At 38.3% G+C, this 21814-nt stretch overlaps 1 protein-coding gene and 1 long non-coding RNA gene across 8 annotated transcripts in view; both read right to left on the bottom strand.

Moving 5' to 3' along the window:
- Positions 1-21814, bottom strand: part of Cdk14 (cyclin dependent kinase 14) — a 633917-nt gene that overhangs the window by 243891 nt on the left and 368212 nt on the right. For all 7 annotated transcript variants that reach the window (XR_003847675.1, XR_003847674.1, XM_008822523.2 and 4 more), the window contains one exon: positions 9251-9371. Coding sequence is in view for 5 of the 7 variants with exons in the window: in XM_008822523.2 (XP_008820745.1) it covers positions 9251-9371 (121 nt within the window). In the remaining 2 variants the exon portion in view is untranslated. The remainder of the gene's footprint in view (positions 1-9250; positions 9372-21814) is intronic.
- Positions 15953-20462, bottom strand: LOC115068309. The gene is made up of 3 exons (XR_003847676.1): positions 20269-20462; positions 19827-19890; positions 15953-16355 (listed from the first exon to the last, which is right to left on the bottom strand). It is a non-coding gene; the product is annotated as an uncharacterized LOC115068309 (long non-coding RNA).

The following is a 21814-nucleotide window of genomic DNA, read 5'->3' as shown; positions in this document are numbered from 1 at the left end:
ATGTATTTATTTATTTAGACAAGGTCTCATGTACCTGAGCATCCCTCTTGATCTCACACTTTGAGACAGCTTCCAAATGAAATCAGAAGAAGGGGTAGCAGGATCAATCAATCATATAATTTATATCTGTACTATAGGTATATATTATACTATTATATAACTACTATGATAAACATGCTTGTACTGTTAATACTGGTTGTCAACTTAACAGTATCTATGACCACCTTGAAGACAAATCTGAGGGCATGTCTAGGAGGAATTATCAAGGTTAGGCTAAATGAAGTGAGAGGGCCAACCCTAAATACGGGTGGCATTGTATCAAGGATTGGGGACCCAGACTGCATACAAATGAGAAAGCCAACCTGCATTCCTCACTTTCTGCTTCCTGACTGCAGATACAATGTGACAAGTTGCCTTATGTTCCTGTGCATTGATTTCCTTGCAAAAAGAACTCTATCTCTTTGTTAAGCTGAAATAAACCCCTTTTTTCTTAAGTTGCTTCTTATCAAGGATATTTGTCACTGTTACATGGGAAGTAACATACAGAGATGTAATGCATATTTTCCTGATTTGACTATATACATGGTTACACTGCAGCTAAAGAGATGGCTCCATGGTTAAGAGCACTCTCTACCTGCTCTTCCAGAGGACCCCAGTTGGGTTTTCAGCACCCATATCGGGTGGTTTACAACAGCCTATAAGTCCCACTGTAGGGAATCTGATTCATTCTTCTGGCTTCTGTGGGTATCCCCACACACATGATATATACACAGACACACACATACATATAAATTAAAATAAAGATTTTAAAAATTATATACGTGGTATAAATGTATTGAATTATCACAACGGATACCCTAAGATGACAAATTTTAAAACAATAGGACTCACAGATTTGTTAATGTGTTTAAGCATTTGGAAAACATTTTTTGTGTGTATTTCACAAGCATTTTAAATTATAACAAATTAGTAAGAGGACTAAAGGTAACTAAACTAATAAAAAATGCAATTAGAAACTCTAGGAAAAAATGTTACACAAAAGAAAGGGTATATAATGAACACCTGACTTACTAATTTTGAGTGATTTTGACATACTCATATTTTAAAATGTAATGCAGATTCCACACAGGGAGAATAGGGTAAAGGTGAGGTGAACAAGGTTGGCAGAAGGAAGTAAATCTCCATCACCACAATACCTACTTAATATAATGTCCAAAAGAGTGAACCAAGAGTGCTTGCCCATCACAATCAAAGCCAGGGATAAGATGCCCAGCACTGCAAATCAGTCAACCAATCCATGTAATAAATTGATAGACAAAAATGCACACAATTATTTAAGGCTTACACGTAGATGCTGTTGCCAGGAGAGTTGAAAATACATAGTTTCTCCTGGGAAATTAAAGTGTTGCTTGGGTGAAGACAATCACTGTTCCTGATATGGACACTGTTGTGGGAAGTTGTTGGTTTACAGGCTATGCTTGAAATAGAAAACGGTGACGATGTAACCTATTTGGAAGCTGAAGAAAACAGCAGTTAAAGGAATTGGTCACCTCAGTTAGCCCTAGAGCTAAGTGGCAGAAGGAAGTTAGCGTGGGGTGTCAGTGTATTTTCTATTAAACACAGTCTCTTCTTTACACAGCAAAGCACTACTAGTCACATGTTCAGAGAGATGATTTTATGTGAATATATACACAACTTAAAACATAAACGGGGTAATGGGAGATGGCTCAGTCAGTAAACTACCTGCTACATCAGTACCAGGACCTGAGTTCAGATTCTCAGCCCCCACATAAAAATCCAGGCATAGTGGCATTTACCTATAACCCCAGAGCTGAGAAGTAGAGACAGGTAGGTCTCTAGAGCACACTGGCCAGCAAATCTGGCTGAATCCAGGAGTACTAGTCAGTGAGAGACCTTGAATGAATGAGAATGGATGAATGAATGAATGATTGAATGAATGAATGGAGGTTGACAGAGAAGACTCTCAACAGATAGCTCTGGCCTCGACATGAGCAAGCTTGCCTGTACACAGAACACATACACTACACCCAACACCCCCCAAAACATAAAAGGAATGAGCCTATATGCCACAGACCTTAATTTTTATATTCCTAGGTTAAAACACACATGTGCGCATGCACACACACACACACACACACACACACACACACACACACACACACACACTCCAATTTAAGATGAAAATATCCTCAGCCAAAAATTCTAATTCTCAAGACACAGATTGTATGTTCATTTCCTTAAAACCAAGCACAGCATGTCCCATTTTTTGCCATATCCTACAGCACTCTCGGATACTATACTTCAACAGAAACACAATACAATTAATTTAATTGATTCACATACCAAAAACCAATAAGAATACTACTTTCAACATTTACATAATTTTGTATTTTCTAAGAATTTCATGTAATCATCTCTTGTTATTCCCACAATCTAGTTAGACAATGGAGAGTACCAAGGTTATAATAATGTGATGAAACCTAGTCACTGTGACTGGCTATTTCAAAATCATTCCGACATCCATTTGTGGGTAGCCAATTACTTTGCCAACATTGATTAAAAAGAAATTAGGGAAAATTTAATGTTTTAGAAATATTTAGTAGCAAAGTCTGCATGCATTGACTCATTCTACATTATCATTCAACTAATTTATTACTAACAAATAAATGGTCAAATGTACTGACGGAAAACACAAATATGCCCTTTCTCTTAGAAACACAAACATGAATAAACAATGAGATATAAAACTGTAACCACACTATATTTTTGATAGAAAGCAAAATTGGCTCCTTTTAGTATTCCAAAGCCAGCACTGAATTTAGCACCTTGACAACCATTCTACAATGTCATATTCAGTGTTAGAGAAATAGGCTTATGGGGATAATTCACAGGAAATGCTACATAAATTTCCTGTAAAAGTTTGAGTGTGTAGGGCCAGGCGTGGTGGCGCATGCCTTTAATCCCAGCACTTGGGAGGCAGAGGCAGGTGGATCTCTGTGAGTTCAAGGCCAGCCTGGTCTACATAGTGAGTTCCAGGACAGCTGGGGCTACAGGAAGACCCTGTCTCAAAAAGCCCCCCCCCCAAAAAAAAAAACCAAAAAAAAAAAAACAAAAACAAACAAACCAGTTTGAGTGTGTAGCAAATAGTCAGTCCTCAGCTGTGAATTAAACACTAAAATGTATTAAATTTCTTCCTAGTGAAATGTGCAGTAAATTACCCCTCTACTGTATTTTCAGAAGGGCACTCACATGGCACAGTTCAATTTTATACCATTGTCCTCCCAGAATTCTTAACTCTCAACACTATCACTATATTTGATGAACAATCTAGTAATCCAAAATTTAAGAGACTCCAGTAGTGGGAGCCGGCTGAGAACCATGGCGCCACCAGGACTCAGCTTCCAAACACGTGCCTTTTATTCAAGCACTGCTCAAGACATATCAAAGAGTTGTTACATTTGACAATGACTAATTCATGTCTTCCTTGGTCTATGACCTGATTAATTAGAAAATGTGCAAACAATGTTGACAGAGAGATGACTGTTGTAGCTTAGGAACTCAATTCTCATTCTTACTTAGCATTCTTGTTTAAATCAACTCATTCATATTAGCAGAAGAGGTAAATGAGTAATGACTAAGAGTTGGAAAAAATGTCAGCAGAGATAGCAGAACTGTGAAAAAGTATTCAGTCCAATGGCTTCTGTCTCCATTTACTCTGAAACAGTTCTTGCTTGAATTTAATGATAGACCACAAGATATTAAAATAAGTATGTCAAGAGAGAAAGTCTAGACTCTTGAGTTAGAATCAAAGCCACCTATATCTGAGCTACACAAAAGACCTAACGAGGATGGAAGTACTATATACTGTAAAGATTTTACTCTATTTGTGTTTTAGAGTTACTTTAATAGTAAAATAAGATCAATTTCTTACAAACCATCTTAAGAGAGTGTGCAGAATGTAAGGACAATGAGCACTGAGTGGGTGCCCTTGAGTCCAAATGCTGGCTATTTACTAATCATGTTGACTTTAACTATATGACTTTGGCTCTGTGAGTGTTGTTTCTTTCACTATATCATGAGGCAACAGGTAAGCCATTAAAAAACGCATAAAGGGGTTTTAGAAACAGTTTATGTTCAATGAAAGTACCTATTATTTATTACTATTATTATCATTCAATTTCAACTTAAACTATAGACCTCATAGGGAATAAATGTATGTTGAGGGTAGAGAATGTAGCAAGGTTCATTTACGGGTCTCTGTTAAAACAATGGTAAATAAAGTGGGGCATGGTGGCTCATGCCTTTAGTCCTAGCACTTGGGAGGCAGAGACAGGCAGATCAGAGGCCAGTCTGGTCTACATAGTAAGTTCCAGGCCAGCTGGGGTTACAGCGAGACACCCTGTCTCAAGAAAAGAAAAAAAAAAAAAAAAGAAAGAAAGAAAACCAAAGCCCAGAAACAATAATAAAAAAGCTTCAGCCCTAAGCAATTTTATTATATAAATTGCCTTGGTTCAAGACAGAAAGATCAGTAATGATGATGGCAGAACACTAGAACACTGGATACTTCCAATATGAATGGTCATTAAGCTTATGTAATAAAAAGCAATGCTAAGAGCCAGGCATGGTGGCGAATGCCTGTAGTCCCAACACTTGGGAGGCAGAGGCAGGTGGATCTCTGGGAGTTCAAGGCCAGCCTAGGCTACATAGTAAGTTCTAGGCCAGCTGGGGCTACAGGGAAACCCTGTTTCAAAACGACAAAAAAGAAAAACAAACAAACAAACAAACAAAAAACCCCAAAACAAACAAAAAAAGCAATGTTAAATGAATAGGCAATAAGCTTTCTAGCATATAAAGAAATCAATTTTAAGACAGACATTTTCCTATACCTTAAGACTAGTATGGAAATTTTTTATAACCATCCAGCTGCTATGATGTTAAATTAATTTTAATCTTAAATCAGAGGTGTAATAGGGAAGGGGTGATTTAATATGCAGTCTCATTACATTTGACAGGCTTATTTATAAATGATTGCCCTGCATTTGACAAGCATAGTTAATATGTTAATTAGCTTTAAGAAAGATGATGACAGGAAGTGCCTGGCATACTCTCATTCTTCACAAACTGTGCTGGGGGCTCTGCAGTTAATACCACAAGCTCTCCCCCAATAGCACAATGTCCTTGATGAGATAATCACTAATTAGCAATAGATAATTTAGTTACCTGATATTAAAAATTAATCCCTTAAAAGAATCCCCAACAATTTTCTGAAAATTGTTGCTGTCAGAAAATATTTGCTGCTGTCAATACACTGTCAGGCTTCTATCCTGGAATACAAAGTTTAATTGGTGCAACAAACTCAACATCAAGAGCAGCATGCTCTAGCAAGGGAAGAACTGCACACAGATAAGCGGCTTCTTACACCAGGGTTTCTCTTTATGTGGTTTTCAGAACCTGGTAAGCTTTTCTGGGTTAGAAGCTTAGCAGTAATTTTTCTATGCTTTGACTTTCAAAGAGCTATAAAATTCAAGAAGCGAGAGAAGTTTTTACAAGAGATATTGTTCAGTTCTGTTCCTCACCTTAGATCTTCACTTACAAAAGGAAACAAAGGTATGGAAACTGTCTTTCTTGGTGAGTTTTCAAGTCACACAGTGTGTTCATTCACACATCTCTGTGGTGCTGGAGAGCTGCAGGAGTAGCTCGTAACAGTGCCAGCTCTGATTTCCATCACTAGCTGACAATGTTATTGCATATGTGTCTTCATTAATATTTTGATTGCCTGTGGCTATTTAACACTGTGCAGGGATCATCAGTTTTTAGTTACTACCCTACAGCCCCAGGATGGTAAATGAACTGTAAAAATAGCCTGAAACTCCTGCCACCTGCCTCCTGCTGCTGTCCATGGGTTAATATTTGTATTTCTCTTTGGTGCAGCTGAGCCATGACTCAATTACAATCCCATTTCTAGGCGTCTGAATATCCAGCATAGATGTCATTGATTATGCAAAAATCAGTGCCCTGTGAACTTCTCTCTCACAGGAAAAACACATACATTTTACCCGACTTATAGCAAAATAGCAAAACAGCTTTTAGAAAATTGCTTGGAATGAAATTAGATTCAGACTGACAGGCATAGCATAGACATAACTTGGATTTTAGGGCTTGGAAGTAAACTGAAAATAAGTGTGGGAAGCTGTTCAACCCTAACACATTTGCTATTTGCTTTTGGCAATGAATAATCCTGGCATGGGGACAAAAGGACATTTGGGGTCTACTATTTTCTATCGGTTTTTCTCTCTTCCTCTTAAATAACAGTCTTATTAAGCTTTTATTACAGCTCTATTCAATGTGAATTGGCAGAAAGTGCCCAAACCACCATCTTCCTTAAGAGCACACACACACACACACACACACACACACACACACACACACACAGGAGGTAGGGAGTGGAATAGGACATAGTAGAAAATAAACACTGTATATCAAAAACAGACAAATTAGAAAGTCATAGCTCTTTGTACTTTAAAAGAATTCACTCTCTCTCTCTCTCTCTCTCCTCTCTCTCTCTCTCTCTCTCTCTCTCTCTGTGTGTGTGTGTGTGGTATGTGTGTGTGTACATGGACACTAAAGGCCAGTTTCATTTAGTTTTGCTCCTCATGAAGCCATTTACCTTTTGGTCTTGGGGAAACAGGGCCTCTCCAAGTAGGCTAGACTGTCAGTGAGCCTCAGGGATCTTCCTGTCTCTGCCTCCCCAGAGTGGGGATTACAAGCATGTAGCACCATCCTCAACTTTTTTACATGGGTTGTGGGGATCAAACTCAGGTCCTCATGCTTGCTAGTCCCAACTACACCATAACCCCAGTCTCTTAAAAGAGCACTGGTGTGTGTGTGTGTGTGTGTGTGTGTGCGCGCGCGTGTGCATGTGTATGTGTGTGTGTGTGTGGCGTTGTATATATGTGTGGGTTTGTGTGCATGTGTGTACAGAGGCCAGAAGTCAATGTTACCTTTTTCAATCCCTTTCTACCTTAACTTTTAAAAAAAAATTTAAATTTATTTTTATTTTATGTATATCGCTTGCATGTGTATAAGTATACTCATGTCATGCAGTACCCACTGAGGACAGAAGAGGGTATTGGATCCCTTGGAACTGGAATTATGGATAGTTGTTAGCCGCCATGGGGGTGCTGGAATTCGAACCAGGGTCTTCTGCAAGAACAACCAGTGTTCTTAACTGCTGAGCCATCTCTCCAGCCCCTATCCACCTTAAGTTTTGAGAAAAGTTCTCTCACTGAATTTGGAGCTCACTGATCTGACTAAGATGGTTTGCCACTGAGCTCTAGGGATCTACCTATCTCCACATCCCCAGTTCTTGAGTTAAAGACATGAGCCACCATGCCCAGCTTTTACTGGGGATAAAAATGTAGGTCTTCCTATTTCCAGGCACTTTAGGACTGGGACCATATCCCTAGCCCCTTAAAGAGCATTTTAAAAGGTTTAGGGTAATTTAGCTACAAATACATTACAAACGTCTTCTTACAATTATGACGGTATAATTTTGACTAAATTGCCAAGCAACTAAAACAAAACTGGCTCACTGCAAATATTTCCAAACTATGTTTTATTAGCAGAGTCCTTAGCTGAACTTATTGAAAGACAAGTTAGAATTTCCACATGCAAGGAGGGAGGGAGAAACACTTCATAATTCAAGAGTATGATGTATTTAAATATTACTTGCACAACCAACTTTTAACTAAAGGCAGAAAGCAGCAGGGATTAGGAAGATCACTAACTGATACCTGGTTTATTTTCTGGCCTTTATTCCCAACTTTTCCTTCATTGCAACTAATGATTTAAATATCCATTCTGCCTAAAGGCATGTCTATTGTTAGGAGAAAACTAACTACACAGATTAAATAACTATTAATAATGAAAAACCAAAAAGTGTGATGAAGATGGATAAATTCTGCGACTTGCCGATAGATGGTAATCTTTCGGGGGTATTTTAGAATTCATTAAAATGTGATTAAATTTATTATAAGGCATCATGAAATGTATACTAACAGAACTTATGATGTTTGATAGACTAGATTCTTTTAAAGCTTTATTGAATAGCCTACAAAGATAGCTACATGTTCATAAAATGTTGTAGCTATTTTCAGTGACTCTTAGAGAGCTCCAAATCCCATACCAAGGGGCTATCTAGAACCCAAATTATGAAAATCTCTGCATCATACATTGCAGGGAACTTGACTATTTTCTTATTGTAGCTTTTTGGATGAAACAGATCAGGGAGGAAGCCAGACCTCATTAGTGCCTAATTCCTAAAAGCCAAGATTCCTGGGGACAGAGAGGTAAATAAGTACAAGAAGAAGATAAATATCACACTGAAGTTTTACTGAGCCACAAACACTCTATAAACATGTAGCTAAACTCTGAATACAGAGGCAGAATCATTCAAGAATGATGACTTCTGCTATAAAATAGCCATGAGCTACATAAATTATTTTACTTCCCAATCATGAATCTAGAAAAGGGTGTCTTTTCAATTTTCTGAATAAAAGGCATGCTCAACAAATGACCCTCTTCTGAGTGCTAAGAATAAGCTCATCCTCCTTATATGATTATGACAGCTATGCCACACTTAATTGGGAATGTAGTTTGTCATTATTAATAGTATCCATCAAATACTGCCAGTCACTGGACACTTTATAAAAGATATTTAATCTCTGATAAGCCAATACATGAAGAGATACTGTCCTAAAAATTATTCTATGGTTTAAAATTCATGGTGCTTCATTTCAGATGATTGGCATAAAAAGTTTTCAGGAAGAATGCTGGAAATCAGTTTATTACCTAATAGTCACCTCAAAAATTTCAGACCAATTACCAGACCCTGGTTGTAAATCTAAACATGGTGCCTGTTAACTTATTTTACTCTTTGGAGATCTACACTTCCTCGTTACAAAATAAAGCCACAAATTAAGACCGTTACAGAGAAATCCACAGTACTGACAGAAAATACCTCTGACCTTGTCCATCAAGAACCACTACCAGACATCATGTGCAGCAGCTCTGATGAGGTAGCATTCCCAATCATGTTTTAAAGATCCAGCAGCATTGCCACACACAAGCAACCATTAATCTTCACCCAAACTGTTAGGGTGTTTGTACAGGTCTGACCCAGACCAAGCACAGTACACAGATGAGCTAGAGGAAAGCATGTATTTCTCACCACATGTCAAGGCAGGTGGAATATTCTGTGGAGCCCAGGAGGACATCTGGAGGTCTGTACCACAAGGTAACCACTTCATTGGAGTATGTGTGGCTAGGGACAGATTTTGCTCTTGCAAGACCTGTGGGTTATAGGAAACATAAAGAAGTTAAATGGGTATTAATAGAACATATGCTTTAAATTTGAATATTCACAGTTTAAAATGGTCAAACAACACTACTGCAAATAGGATCATGAATGCAAAGTCATGGTTAACACAAAAGCTGAGGAGAACATATGTGGTCTCTATGTTTTTAGCACATACTAATAACCATCAAATCAATTTACATTTGCAAATAAACCATTAGTGTGACAAATCTAATAAAGTATCACTAGACTAAACAAAAAATATGCAAATTTTTAGATATAAGAGGAAATCTTAGAAATCTCCTAGCTATTTCAAAGTTATTTTGTGGGCAGGCATGGTGGCGCACACCTTCGATCCCAGCAGTTTGGAGGCACGCAAAGGCAAGCAGAGGCAGGCAGATCTTTGTGAGTTCAAGGCCAGCCTGGTCTACATACTTCGAGAGTTCCAGGACAGCTGGGGCTGCAGGAAGACCCTGTCTCAAACAACAACAACAACAAAAAAAAAAAAGAACAAAAAACCCAAACAAACAAACAAAAAAAACCAAAGTTATTTTGTGGAACTCTAGTTATGAGAGATTTAAATTTCTGAATCTTATCAGTAGGGTTCAAACAACTTATAGAAGAGATTTATTAAGAAAGCTCTGAATAACTTACTGTTAAACACATAATGCATCTCTCAATTCTCACCAGAGATGCTTCCTCATGCAGCAAATGGCAATTAACACAGAGACCCACAACTGGCGAATGTACAGGGATTAAGAGACTCCAGAGTGCTTGCCCCTGAATAGGACATCTATATCAAATCTCTAAGGCTCAGAGATCATTGTGAAAGAGGGGGTGGAAAGACTGTAAGAGCCAGAGGTGGTGGATGACCACAAGGTGAATTTTCGAGACAGCTGAGCAGTTACTCATATGAACTCACAGCAATGATGATAGTATGCACAAGACCCACATTAGCTCAAGCTGGACAAAGTGCCAACACAGAAGTGACGAAGTAGGTAAGAAGCCCCAACCCAAGCTCAGGAACTATAGGTAACCAATGCTGCTGGGAGAGGGAGAGTCGGTTCTCTTTAAGAATGTGATGCTGGAAAGGTTAACCAAGCTCTGATGGATGGACCTACACTGAGGGGCATTTGGAGATACAAATTTGACTCAATGAGTCTCAATATATGACACAGTACATGAAATCAGGCAGGGGGTAACTAAGAGGGGGCACAGATAGGGAACAGGATCTAAATATGATCAAAATAAATTGTATGATGTTCAAAAAAATTCAGCTAAAAAAAGAAAAAAAGAAAAGAAAGCTAGGCTTTGCCAAATGTGGTGTGCACACCTTTAATCCCAGTACTTGGGAGGCAGAGGCAGAGGCAGGCAGATCTCTGTGAGTTCAAGGCCAGCCTGGTCAGTTGGGGCTACAAAACCCTGGTTTAAAAAAGACCAAAAAAAAAAAAGAAGGGGTAGGCAGATCTGTCTCTGTGAGTTGGAGGAAAGCCAGGCCAGCTGGGGTTATATAGTAAGATCCTGTCTATAAATAAATAAATAAACAAACAAACAAATAAATTAGAAAGAAGAAAGCTAAATTCTCCAAACTGAAATTTATCAGTGCTACCATTTTATTGTTTTGTTTTGGTATGATATTTTGAGACAGAGAACTCACTGTACAGACCAGGTTGGCCTCATCCTCACAGGATCCATGTGCTCTGCCTCCCAAGTGCTGGAATTAAAGGCATGTGCCACCACGCCCAGCACATGCTACCATTTTTTCATATGTGTACTGTGAATCTGTAAGAAGAAAGTACAGCACTTTTCTCAAAGAGCAGATAAAAACTTCTTGTGATTTTAGTGTTTCTCAAACACTCACTAGGGAATGCATATTGAGGAAGTTCAGTTAAAACCAATGAGCTATATAATTATAAAGGAATAGTCAAATCTGGTATATATTGAGGATGAGATCAGATATGATATAATAAATTAGAGTGGGAAAATAATCATATGCTATAGGTGAAGAAGCAATTTGACCTGCTAGGAACTAAAAGGTCCTCTGCAGAAGCAGCAAGCACTATTAATGCAAAGCCACCTCTCCAGCCTACCCCCTTACATTTTTAAAAATAATTTTGTAAGTTTTTCTGAATATTTTCATCAGCTTCTATGTAATGATTATCTAATTTTTAAAAATTATGTGTATGCATGTGTCTGTATATGCACATGAACTCAGATGCCCACAGATGCCAGAAGAGTGAGTCGAATCCCTGGAAACTGGAGTTACAGATTGTTGTGAGCAGCCTGATGTTAGGGTTCAGATGGCCCCACCCCCTCACCAGCAGGGCCTCATGGACCTAGCAAGCCCCTGAAAAAAGGGAACTGAGTTAATAAGCACCCTGGTCTTTGAAGTCAGAGAAGCAGACCTTTCTCCACTGTTTGGCCAACACAGCAGGCTTCCCCTTTGATCTCTAAAGAGGGCAGGTTTTAACAGTCCAGGTTTTAACAGTCCCGCTCTCCCACTCCCCTGCCCCACAACCTTTGAAAAATATATCTTCCCGCCTCCTGCATCCTCCCAGAAGCCTCCTCCTATAAAAGACCCCAGCATACAACCTGGGGGTAGACATTTTCCTTACCCGGAAGGGAATCTGTCTCATGTGTTCCTTTGCTGACAAACTCTATTCCACCGGAGTTTTATCTGCGTCCTGGTGCTTTCTCCTGATCAACCGGATTCATCTATTGGCTACTTTACCTATCAGGTGGTGCCGAAACCTGGTTTACCTGACGTGGGTACTGGCAACCAAACAGAGGTCCTCTGCAAGAGCAGTACCTGTTCTCAACAACTGAGCCTCTAAATATTTTAAAGCTTACAAAATCATAATGTTATTTGTAAAAGGAAAATGACTTGTGCTAGATCACTACCTGGTTATGCCATCAAGGACAAATGTTATATTTTAAATCCACAATGTTTCTTAAAGACCCAGGTGTTAAAGGCTAGCTCTTGGGCCTGGTGTGTGGCTGGCAGGTGACAGATCATTCAGGATGGGCCTAGCACAGGAAGTTGGTTCACTGGGCATGCTCTTGATGGGGTATCAAGGTACTGGACTCTCTCTCTGAGGTGAGTAGCTCTGTCCCACCATAAGCTCTGCCCTATGTTGCTCTGCCTCACCATAGGTTCAAAAGCAACAGAGCCAACTATGGACTAAAACCTCTGAAACCACAAACAAAAATAAACCAATCCGTCTTTTAAGTTGATCATCTCCAGTACTTTTTCACAGCGATGTTACAAACCAATACCATAAAGTATTGTTTTTTATTATGATGCTCAAAACACACAAAACAGTTTTTGTCATGAACCACTTTAACATTTTCATTGAAATGATCTATTACAATTAGAGGTAAGAATCAAGACTTTTTCCTGTTTATTAACCATAGCATTTCATTTACTGTAACACATGTAATTTTTTAAATTAATAGGGCAGTTGGTAAGACAAAGAATTGCTAAGGGATTCAACTATCATGATATTCAATTTTTTTCCTGCAGTACAGATTTTGTAATAATTTGATGACACATTAAATTAGTTATTGTTTTTAAATATTCCTTACTAAAATGTACAGATACACTGGGCAAGGTAACACACGCCTTTCAGTCCAGCACTTGGGAGGCAGAGGCAAGTGACTCTCTGAGATTGAAGCCAGCCTTGTCTACATAGTGAATTCCAGGACAGCTGAGGCTACAGGGAGACCCTGTCTCAAACCAAAACAAAATTCAAAACTAAAATAAACATACAGACATACATAATTTGCGTTATGCAATATTTCTGCACAAAAATAGAATTATTTCCAATCAGATTTCACAGTAACTTCTTTCTTCTTTTCTCTGCAAGGTTTTATCATACCTCAACTTATGCAAAACTCCTAATACACATCAGATCATGAGGATGGGAACATGGCTCCAGAATGTGGTAATCACATCAAAGGTGTGGTTCCTCAAATGACTAAACATTCAAACAGAGACCAAAGACCTAAGCAGAGATTCTGAAATAGTTTCTGACTCATCCCATATGTTGCTGTCAAGTCAAATGGAATGCAAAAAACACCCAGGCCGCATTTCTTTGTTTCTCCTGAGGCCTTCTTGTCAGACAGCTAGGACAGAGATAAGAGAATGGATTTTCTTTGACAATTCAGATGATCACGTTAGTTATTAAAAGTAAAGTGACATACTGAGTTGTGAAGAAAAAACTAGGACTTCAAATTGCTCTAGATAAAATCTAAATTAAAATAGTTTTATATGATTTCAGACCATATGTTAGTTATTAAATTGGTCAAGTATTTGTGGAAATTACAAACAGAAGTTCTTAGTCTACACTACTTATTTTCTCCCTTCTCACATGCTTAGGTTAAAGAGCGCCCCAACTTCATTCAGGTGGGCTATAAAGCTTCCCAAAGCAACAGTAAAAATGAGTTTTCAATATCGAACTTTTCAAAGTATAAAAAGAAACAAGTTTTGAAAAATGATTTGAATGTAAATGTGTTATATAGAAATTAAGACTATGCCTTCAGGATACAGTCTTCCACATCACTTGAGAAAAGTTCTCTCATCATCTCACTTTAAGATAGTCAATTAAAAGCTGCTATTTCTGAAAGTGGTCTATATACTGATGAGCAAACGACGTTCACCCTAAAAATGTTTCTATTTAGTAAGAAAAATCCTAAATTTTTTTTCAGGAATGATCAAATTATTTAAACAATGGCTCAAAACATTTTTTTTAAAAAAAAATCCTTCAACTATGATTTTCTATCTACATTTTCCCAAATATTTTTGGTAAAGACAACAATATGTATTTGTAAGGTTCATGAATCAAAACCTGCTTACTCATGCAAAATTTATTAAACTGCATCTTCCAGCTGAAGGAAAACTGTAGGACAGGATTAATTAGCACAGCATGTGTGAAAGCTTTCTTTCTCTGCTCCTTGTCAGTTGCTATGGTGACACTACAGGAAGAGAGCTACACTACCTTTTAAAAATGATGAAGTTCACGGGTTATTATCAAAACTTCTTATATTAATGTTTAGTCTGAATTAAAAGACAAAAGGCAAAATGAAATACTAACCAGATGTGCTCAGTTTATCTGCACATTGTGACTAGGGCAAAGTCTACGTACCTGTAAGGGTACAGGTCACAATAGGCTTCTAAAATGGGCCTGATTACCATTCCATGTACATAGCGTCATATATGTGTATATGCCACTTGTACTAAGGGGTGACCTGAAAGTAGAGCAGAAAGTCTTCTACTAAGATCTGCTGACAAATCAAAATTGGGATGCTCTTAACTACTGTAACAGAATCTTGGATTTTCAGGAGTCAAGAAGATTTGTAGGTAAACATTTACCAATGAAAAAAATTCCTTTCCCCATCTCTATAAGATGGCTAACACATGGATAACATCTGATGCCACCTTGAATTTGGTTCTATCTTCTGACATGGAAACAGAATAAATCCCAGGACAGTACTTTACACATTTGCCTAGGCAGATGAGCCCTTCAACATACAGCAATGGAAACTCTCCAGCTCTAATCTTAGCTGCTCTCTCAGCTGAGTTACACCCTTCTGATTGCTTCCCTTGTTTCACTTTACCTCCCTTTATTTCTCAGCTAGAGAACAGTTAACCAGGAAAGACTTGGTGTCCCTCTGGGACCTTTCCAAACTTGCCTATGCTGGTTTTGTCTACGGCTGTGTATCTAAATCAATGTGTTACAATTTGGAAAAGAAATGTCTCCCTAAAACTCATGTGTTGAACATTTTGATGCCCAATGCAACATTCAGAGGTGTCACCATTGCTGTAAGTTTATATGAGCCAGTTCCCAGAAGCTTGTAAGACTGTTTTCTATAGTCAATATTGACCTGTTTCTTTTTAATTAAGTAGAATTTAAAATGATCAAAAGCTAAATGAACTTGTAGCCATGTTCTAAAACATGGTAGAGAGGAATGTCTCAGATGGCTTCAACGTCTTTCCAGAGAACTGGCCAACATTTGTGTTGGACAATGGTGAGTCACCTCAATTCTCTCCTTCCTCTCAATCCTCAAATAATCAGAAAGAGTGCCTTATTCTAGATTAATTACCAGTATTATTCTTTGTAGAAGAAAGATTCCTTTCTTCATGGTTTGATTCCAAAATGATATGAAATACTTGGGTAATATTTTACCATCATGCAGACAGGCTAAGGAAAGATTCAAATCCTTGATTCCATGACCAGGTCCATGAAGTAAAGGTAGAAAAATGATTTTAGATTTTCTTCCATTCCAGACTCCCTGTGAGTACCTTAGAATATTTTTTTTAAATTTTTTTCCAGTGCAGGGGATCGATAAAAGAGCATTGAGTATTCTAAGTAGGCACTCAAACTAAACTATAATCCCAGGCTTAAGAATGTCTTTTTGATTTATTTTAATGAAGTCATCTTATTGAAGGCTTTACGTTTAGTATCATAAGAAGCACTAAAGCTTTAAAGATTTTTTACCACTGTTTTAACAGTGTCAGTTAACAACCAACAGACTAAACAAAACAGGTATTTTTTCATGAATTCTCCAGGGCAGGAGCTTCTTCTCGCTACATCTGGCAAGTTTTCTTTGTGTATTATTATTTTCTCCATGGATCTGGTTACTGTCAACGTCCTGATAGTTCCAAAATACATATTTCTAGTATCATTTTTCCCTCTAATTTCAGACTTCTTCCCAAATAAGAGACATCTATCTACTTGAATCTTAAACAGTTGTACTACCTCCATTTCTCCTCCAAGGCCCGTATTTTCCAGTTCATACCACCATCCATTCATCTCCCAGAGCCACAACTCTATTTTAAGCTCCTTGCACTTACAAATCACAGAATTCAGGGGACTTTTCTTTTTGTTTCCTTCCTTCTTCCTCTCCTTAGCTCCTCATTATTAACTCTTGCTGGATTATTAAATTAGTTTCAGGTCTGTCCATAGCACACTATGATTAACTGCAAAAAACATTCTATTAATAGGCAGTAAGTGATATGAATTAACTGAAATTAATTTTATTGAAAACTAAAGTTTGACACATTCTTAAGCATGGACAACAATATATTGACCCGCCCCATCTTCCCATACAATCATTATGAAGAGTAGACACCCTTTAATCACCTGCCTATCATTTGCCACACTGGAGAGTTAACCTGAGGAAAATTCTGTGCTTTTAACTATTTTTAGTTTTGGCATGTTTTTTTTCCTCAGTGGGAGGGGTCCTTGTTTGGGTACCAGCAATGCTCTAAAGAGCCTTGTGAATGGCGGGCAAGTACTCTACAATTTAACTAAAATCCCAGTCCTTTTCTATTTTTAATTTAAGATATGGTCTCAGTATGTAATCCAGGTTTAGCTTAAACTCAGGCAGGCCTCAAACTTGCAATTCTACTGCCTCAGCTTCCTAAGTGGCTGTGATTACAGAAGTGTACCACTATTCCTGGCAGGTTTAATGCTTTCCACACATCTAATATCACAGAATATTGCCTTAAAGGGAAATATTTTTAAAACTACAATTATAACATATTTTTCTTTCCTTTGAATGTATCATTACTGTTTTGGGTTCTGTCCAGACTCTCACTTTTAAGTTCCTACCTTGGGCTTCCTCAGTGATGAACTGTGACCCAGGAGGTTTATAGATAAAAATTACTAAATTTATCATATAAATCTAGTTTTAAATCAAGACATACTACTCAGAACACATTTGAGATATTGGCTTACACACAAGGAATTAATTAATAATGCCTAAATCATTATTGAGTGTGCATATGATTATGTTAAACAAAAGATATTTACAGGACAGGGAGATGGCTGAGTGGGCAAGGATGCATTCCAACAAGCCTGACAATCTAAGTATGGTCCTCAGAACTTACATGGTAGAAGGAGTAAACTGACTGTTGTCCTCTGACCTCCACAAGTGCACTGCAGCATACTCATGCATGCACGTGCACGCGCGCGTGCGCACACACACACACACACACACAAACACACAGACACAATTGATTAAATGCAAAAATATTTGCTAATTTCAACTCTAAGGAAAAAAATAGAATTTTTATGCCAGAGGCACTATTTTCACTTGCCATGGAGAAGCCAATCTATAATCAATCTATCTGTCTTACTTGAAATGACATTATATGCACTTATTAATGTGTTTACTTTATGTTTTAAAAGAATAATGAAATTAGGGCAAGTTTATGAAAAACTTCTTTCCTAAGCTTTTTTTTTAAGTGAAACAATGCTCTCGATTTTTTGTTACTGTAACAAAATACCTGTGCAGTAGTTTATAAAGTAGTTTATAAAGACTAGAAGCTTGTTTGATGATTGATAAGTTGAAGAGCATGGTATTGAATCATCTAGGCATCTGGTATCACAGGGAAAGATTTCTCCTTTAATAAAGATGCTAAAACCAAAATGAGGCACTATTCTCATGATGTCATCAAATCCTAATAACCTCCAGGTGGCACCACCTCCAAATACTGACAACAGAGAAATTCGAAAATTAAACCCTCAGTATTTGGCTGGAGAGATGACTTATTGGTTAACAGCATGTACTCTTGCAGAGAACTGAATTTCAGTTCTCAGCACCCATAGGGTGGCCTACATCCACCTGTAACTCTAGCTACAGGGGATCTGACACTCTTTCCTGGCCCTCTGTAGGCACTTGTACCATGTGCACACACACACACACACATATACACAAGTAAAATAAAATAGTTTTTTTTTTAAAAGAGGGACCCCCCCAACATTTGATACATTCAAATCATGACAAAGTCCTTATTTGATCTTATCATAGATAACTCAAAATTAAGAAAGATCACTGAATATGCTGGAACCTATAGCACAGAGACAGACCTGATAAGAATTTGTTAAAGCAATTACAGTCCATGAGGTACTCTTAGCATTTTAAATGCATCACAGTATTTAAAGGTGCAACCAAAAGATGTAGTGATTATTAGTGACCCAGTATAACAGCAACAAAACCCTAATAGCCAGACAAAGCAGTGCATCTTGGATCACACAGGAGTAAGTGACCATAGTTGGGACTTAGGTGTAAATGCCTCAATGCAACCTTACCCTTCCCACCCCCTACCACCCCAAGGGCCTAGGAGCTCGGGAAGCTGTGCCTGGGCTCTAGCTGCCTGGTGGGCTGGACTCAGCAAGTCCAAAGCGCCAAATAATGATGGGTTGTTCTGGATGAAACTGGAGGAAGGAATGCAAGGGAATAGGAAGAAGAAAACACAAAGAGATCCCCCAAACTGAGCAAACTAGAGACAACGGGGAAAGCAATCACAAAAATAGCTCTCACGAAAATGAATTTTAACAAGGATTTACTATTGAAAAATGCACAGGAATCTTCAAGATAGACTACTAATGTACCCAGTTCTTATCTGCTTGAGGGTTGGTTTGCTTCAAAGTAGAAATGGCAGATGGTAGTAGCCTAGAACTATAGTGCTTGGTGAGATGATTGTGGAGGCTTTGGGGGGTATTAGCTGGAAATAATCTCTCTCTCTCTCTCTCTCTCTCTCTCTCTCTCACACACACACACACACACACACACATACACACATTGGAAATTGAACCCAGGCCTCACAGATATTAAACAAGTTTCTACCTAAGCTATACCCCCAGCTTCTGGAAACAGTCCTTGCTAGGAGGGCAGGGAACCCCATTTATCTTATAGGATCTCCCAAGATCATTTGTTTTTATATACCCGAAGCCTGGTGTTTTCAATGCCAATCAAAGAATATGTAATAACACTGAAAACAAAAGTTTTGAAATACTCTAAATTTTTTATGTTATTTTAAAATATTTTATTTTTTTCATTTTATGTGTATGAGTGCATGTATGTAAGTGCACCTGTGTCATGTGATGCTCAAGGAGGTCAGAAGAGGGTGTCAGATTCCCCGGGAACTGGAATTATGGACTAGTTGTTAGCCTCCATGTGGGAGATGGCAATCAAACCCAGGTCCTCTGCAAGAGTAGTCAGTGCTCTTAACTGCTGAGCCATCTCTCCAGCCCCATCTCACTAACATTTTTATGTTAGATGAGATGAAATCAAGCATTACTTCCAAACTTGAACTAAGATTTTTATATTTTATATTTATATTTTTATAACAATAAATGATCATCAAAACCTACTGCAAATTAATGAGAGAAAGTATTGAATTAATTGAAAGAAAAAAAGATTGGGTCAAACTGTATTAGTGTAATACTTTTAAATTTTACGGTGGCTGCCCACTTTTATGAACTATTTTCAATTATGCTTTTTACTTTGCTTTTCTCTTATCATACTTTTCAAGAAGAGGTCAAATTATACATCAGGGTCTCAACCCTGTATTCGGTATAGGATTCTACACATAATTACCAAAAAAATGTCCACAAACAGAAATGCACTTGTTTACTTTGATGAGCTTAAACAATTTGGTTACCTTGAAAATGGGGTTCAATATTGCCAATGTAAATGTTACAGCTTCAAATCTCCACACTGAGCATCTGAAGAATATTTTCAACAAAACATTAATAAGTATCATCATTTCAGCGAAGAATCCTTAGGTTTCAGGCTAGTAAGGATATAAATCCTGTGTCTTCTATAATACTATCACATAACTTTTTTGTTTGTTTTTGTCTTTTTGAGACAGGGTCTCCCTGTAGCCCCACTTGGCCTGGAACTCACTATGTAGACCAGGCTGGCCTTGAACTCACAGAGATCCCCCTGCCTCTGCCTCCCAAGTGCTGAGACTACAGGCGTGTGCCACCCCACCCGGCTTCACATAACTTTTTAATAGAAAGGAAACTGAGGAACAAACTGAGGATCTACAATCCTTAATTCACTCCCCTTTCTTCTTCCATCACATCTTTAGATGCCCTTACTTTTCAGAGTTTTGAACCTTAGGAGCTCCTGTTTGGACCGCCAGTTGCAAAGTTTACTCTCCTTGCTCCTTTTCCTTGCTATGAGGATGATGATGCAGCTTCATGGAACATGTAGCAGCTTCTCCAAGTCAGGTCGGTCACTGCTTCTCAGTGTGATTTGGAGCAAAAGACACAGCCTAGGAGAGTCTCTGCTGTGTCACCTGTAAAATTGCATGCAGTAGCTCTCTCAGAGATCCTGTCTTTGCCCACCCTGTGCTCTTTCTGTTTGTTTCTTAACCCTGTTCAACGCTTACCCGAGGCTAACATTAACGGGTCCCTATTCATAGAGTCCTTGGTCTCCTGGTCTCAAGTTGGATTTTGTTAAGAGAGATACATTTACCAAAAATCAGAGGGAAGGAAAAAGGTAAGATTGATGTACTTGTCTCCCAGACTCCTTCCCAGTTAAATGGGATGCAGCTATTGTTAGGTCCTTCCTTGGAAGACTCCATCTCATGCTCAGGAAGCTCCAAACCCATTTTCTCTCTTTAACCTGCCCAGTATCATAAATATCTCTTCATCACACCCACCAACTGCCCCGTTTGAGCTGGCTTTTATTTCTTTCTAGGATGCCTGATACACTCACCACACCTGACCAACACTGTATTGATAATGGTTAAATGAGAAAATGCATGGTAATTGTTTAATTATGCAACAAAAACCCTGGTACTATACTCTGTTTCTTCCTATCTATCTGTGTTTTGGACAATTGTGAGCGGATAATCAAGCTGCCTAAATTTTTTCTCTACTTAACATTAGTTGCGGAGTGCAGTCTCAGGTCCTGCTGTGATGGTTAATCTTTGTTGTTAAAGTGACACATCTGGGAAGAGGGAACCTATAGTGAAGGATTTCTTCCATCACTCTGTCCTGGGGGAATACCTATGGGGGATTCTTGATAGCCCAACCCACCATGGACAGGAGGTACCATCCCCAGGCAGGTGGGCATGGGCTGTATAAGACAACTTCTGAGCTTGAATGAGGAAGCAAGCCAGTAAGCAGCATTCCTCCTTGGCCTTGGTTCAGGTTCCTGCCTTGGTTCAGGTTTGGCTTCTCTCAAAGACAGACTGTAGCCTTTAAGATGAAATAAACCCTTTCTTTTCCAAGTTGTTTTTGGTCACAGTGTTTGTTACAACAAAAAGCAAACTAGGATACCTGCAGTGCTTTATTTAACTGACAAACTCCTACTGTCCTTCAACACTACTCAGGAAAGCCCTTCAGAAGCTTTTCTGACTCCTTCCCTTCCTGATCCAGGCAAGGAGCCTCCTTCTGTTCTTTGAATAACTTGATTGATCAGGAGAAGTTATATTATTTTTATAGCCAAACTGTATTTTCATATAATGTCCTTTAAGTTTAGGCCAACTGAACTTTCCTCTTGTTTTATTTATGAGGTAGATCTTCAAATGCAACTCTGTGATGTTTTACTACTCAGTGATGTCTTTACTACACTGAGATGTTTTATTACTCTATAATATCTTGAAGCTATGTGATGCTTTCCATTCATGATGTCTAC

Source organism: Nannospalax galili, unplaced genomic scaffold (assembly GCF_000622305.1).
Source record: "Nannospalax galili isolate Female #2095 unplaced genomic scaffold, S.galili_v1.0 scaffold85, whole genome shotgun sequence".
Taxonomy (NCBI): domain Eukaryota; kingdom Metazoa; phylum Chordata; class Mammalia; order Rodentia; family Spalacidae; genus Nannospalax; species Nannospalax galili.
The sequence above is the reverse complement of the archived record's forward strand: the minus strand, read 5'-3'. Positions and strand labels throughout refer to the sequence as shown.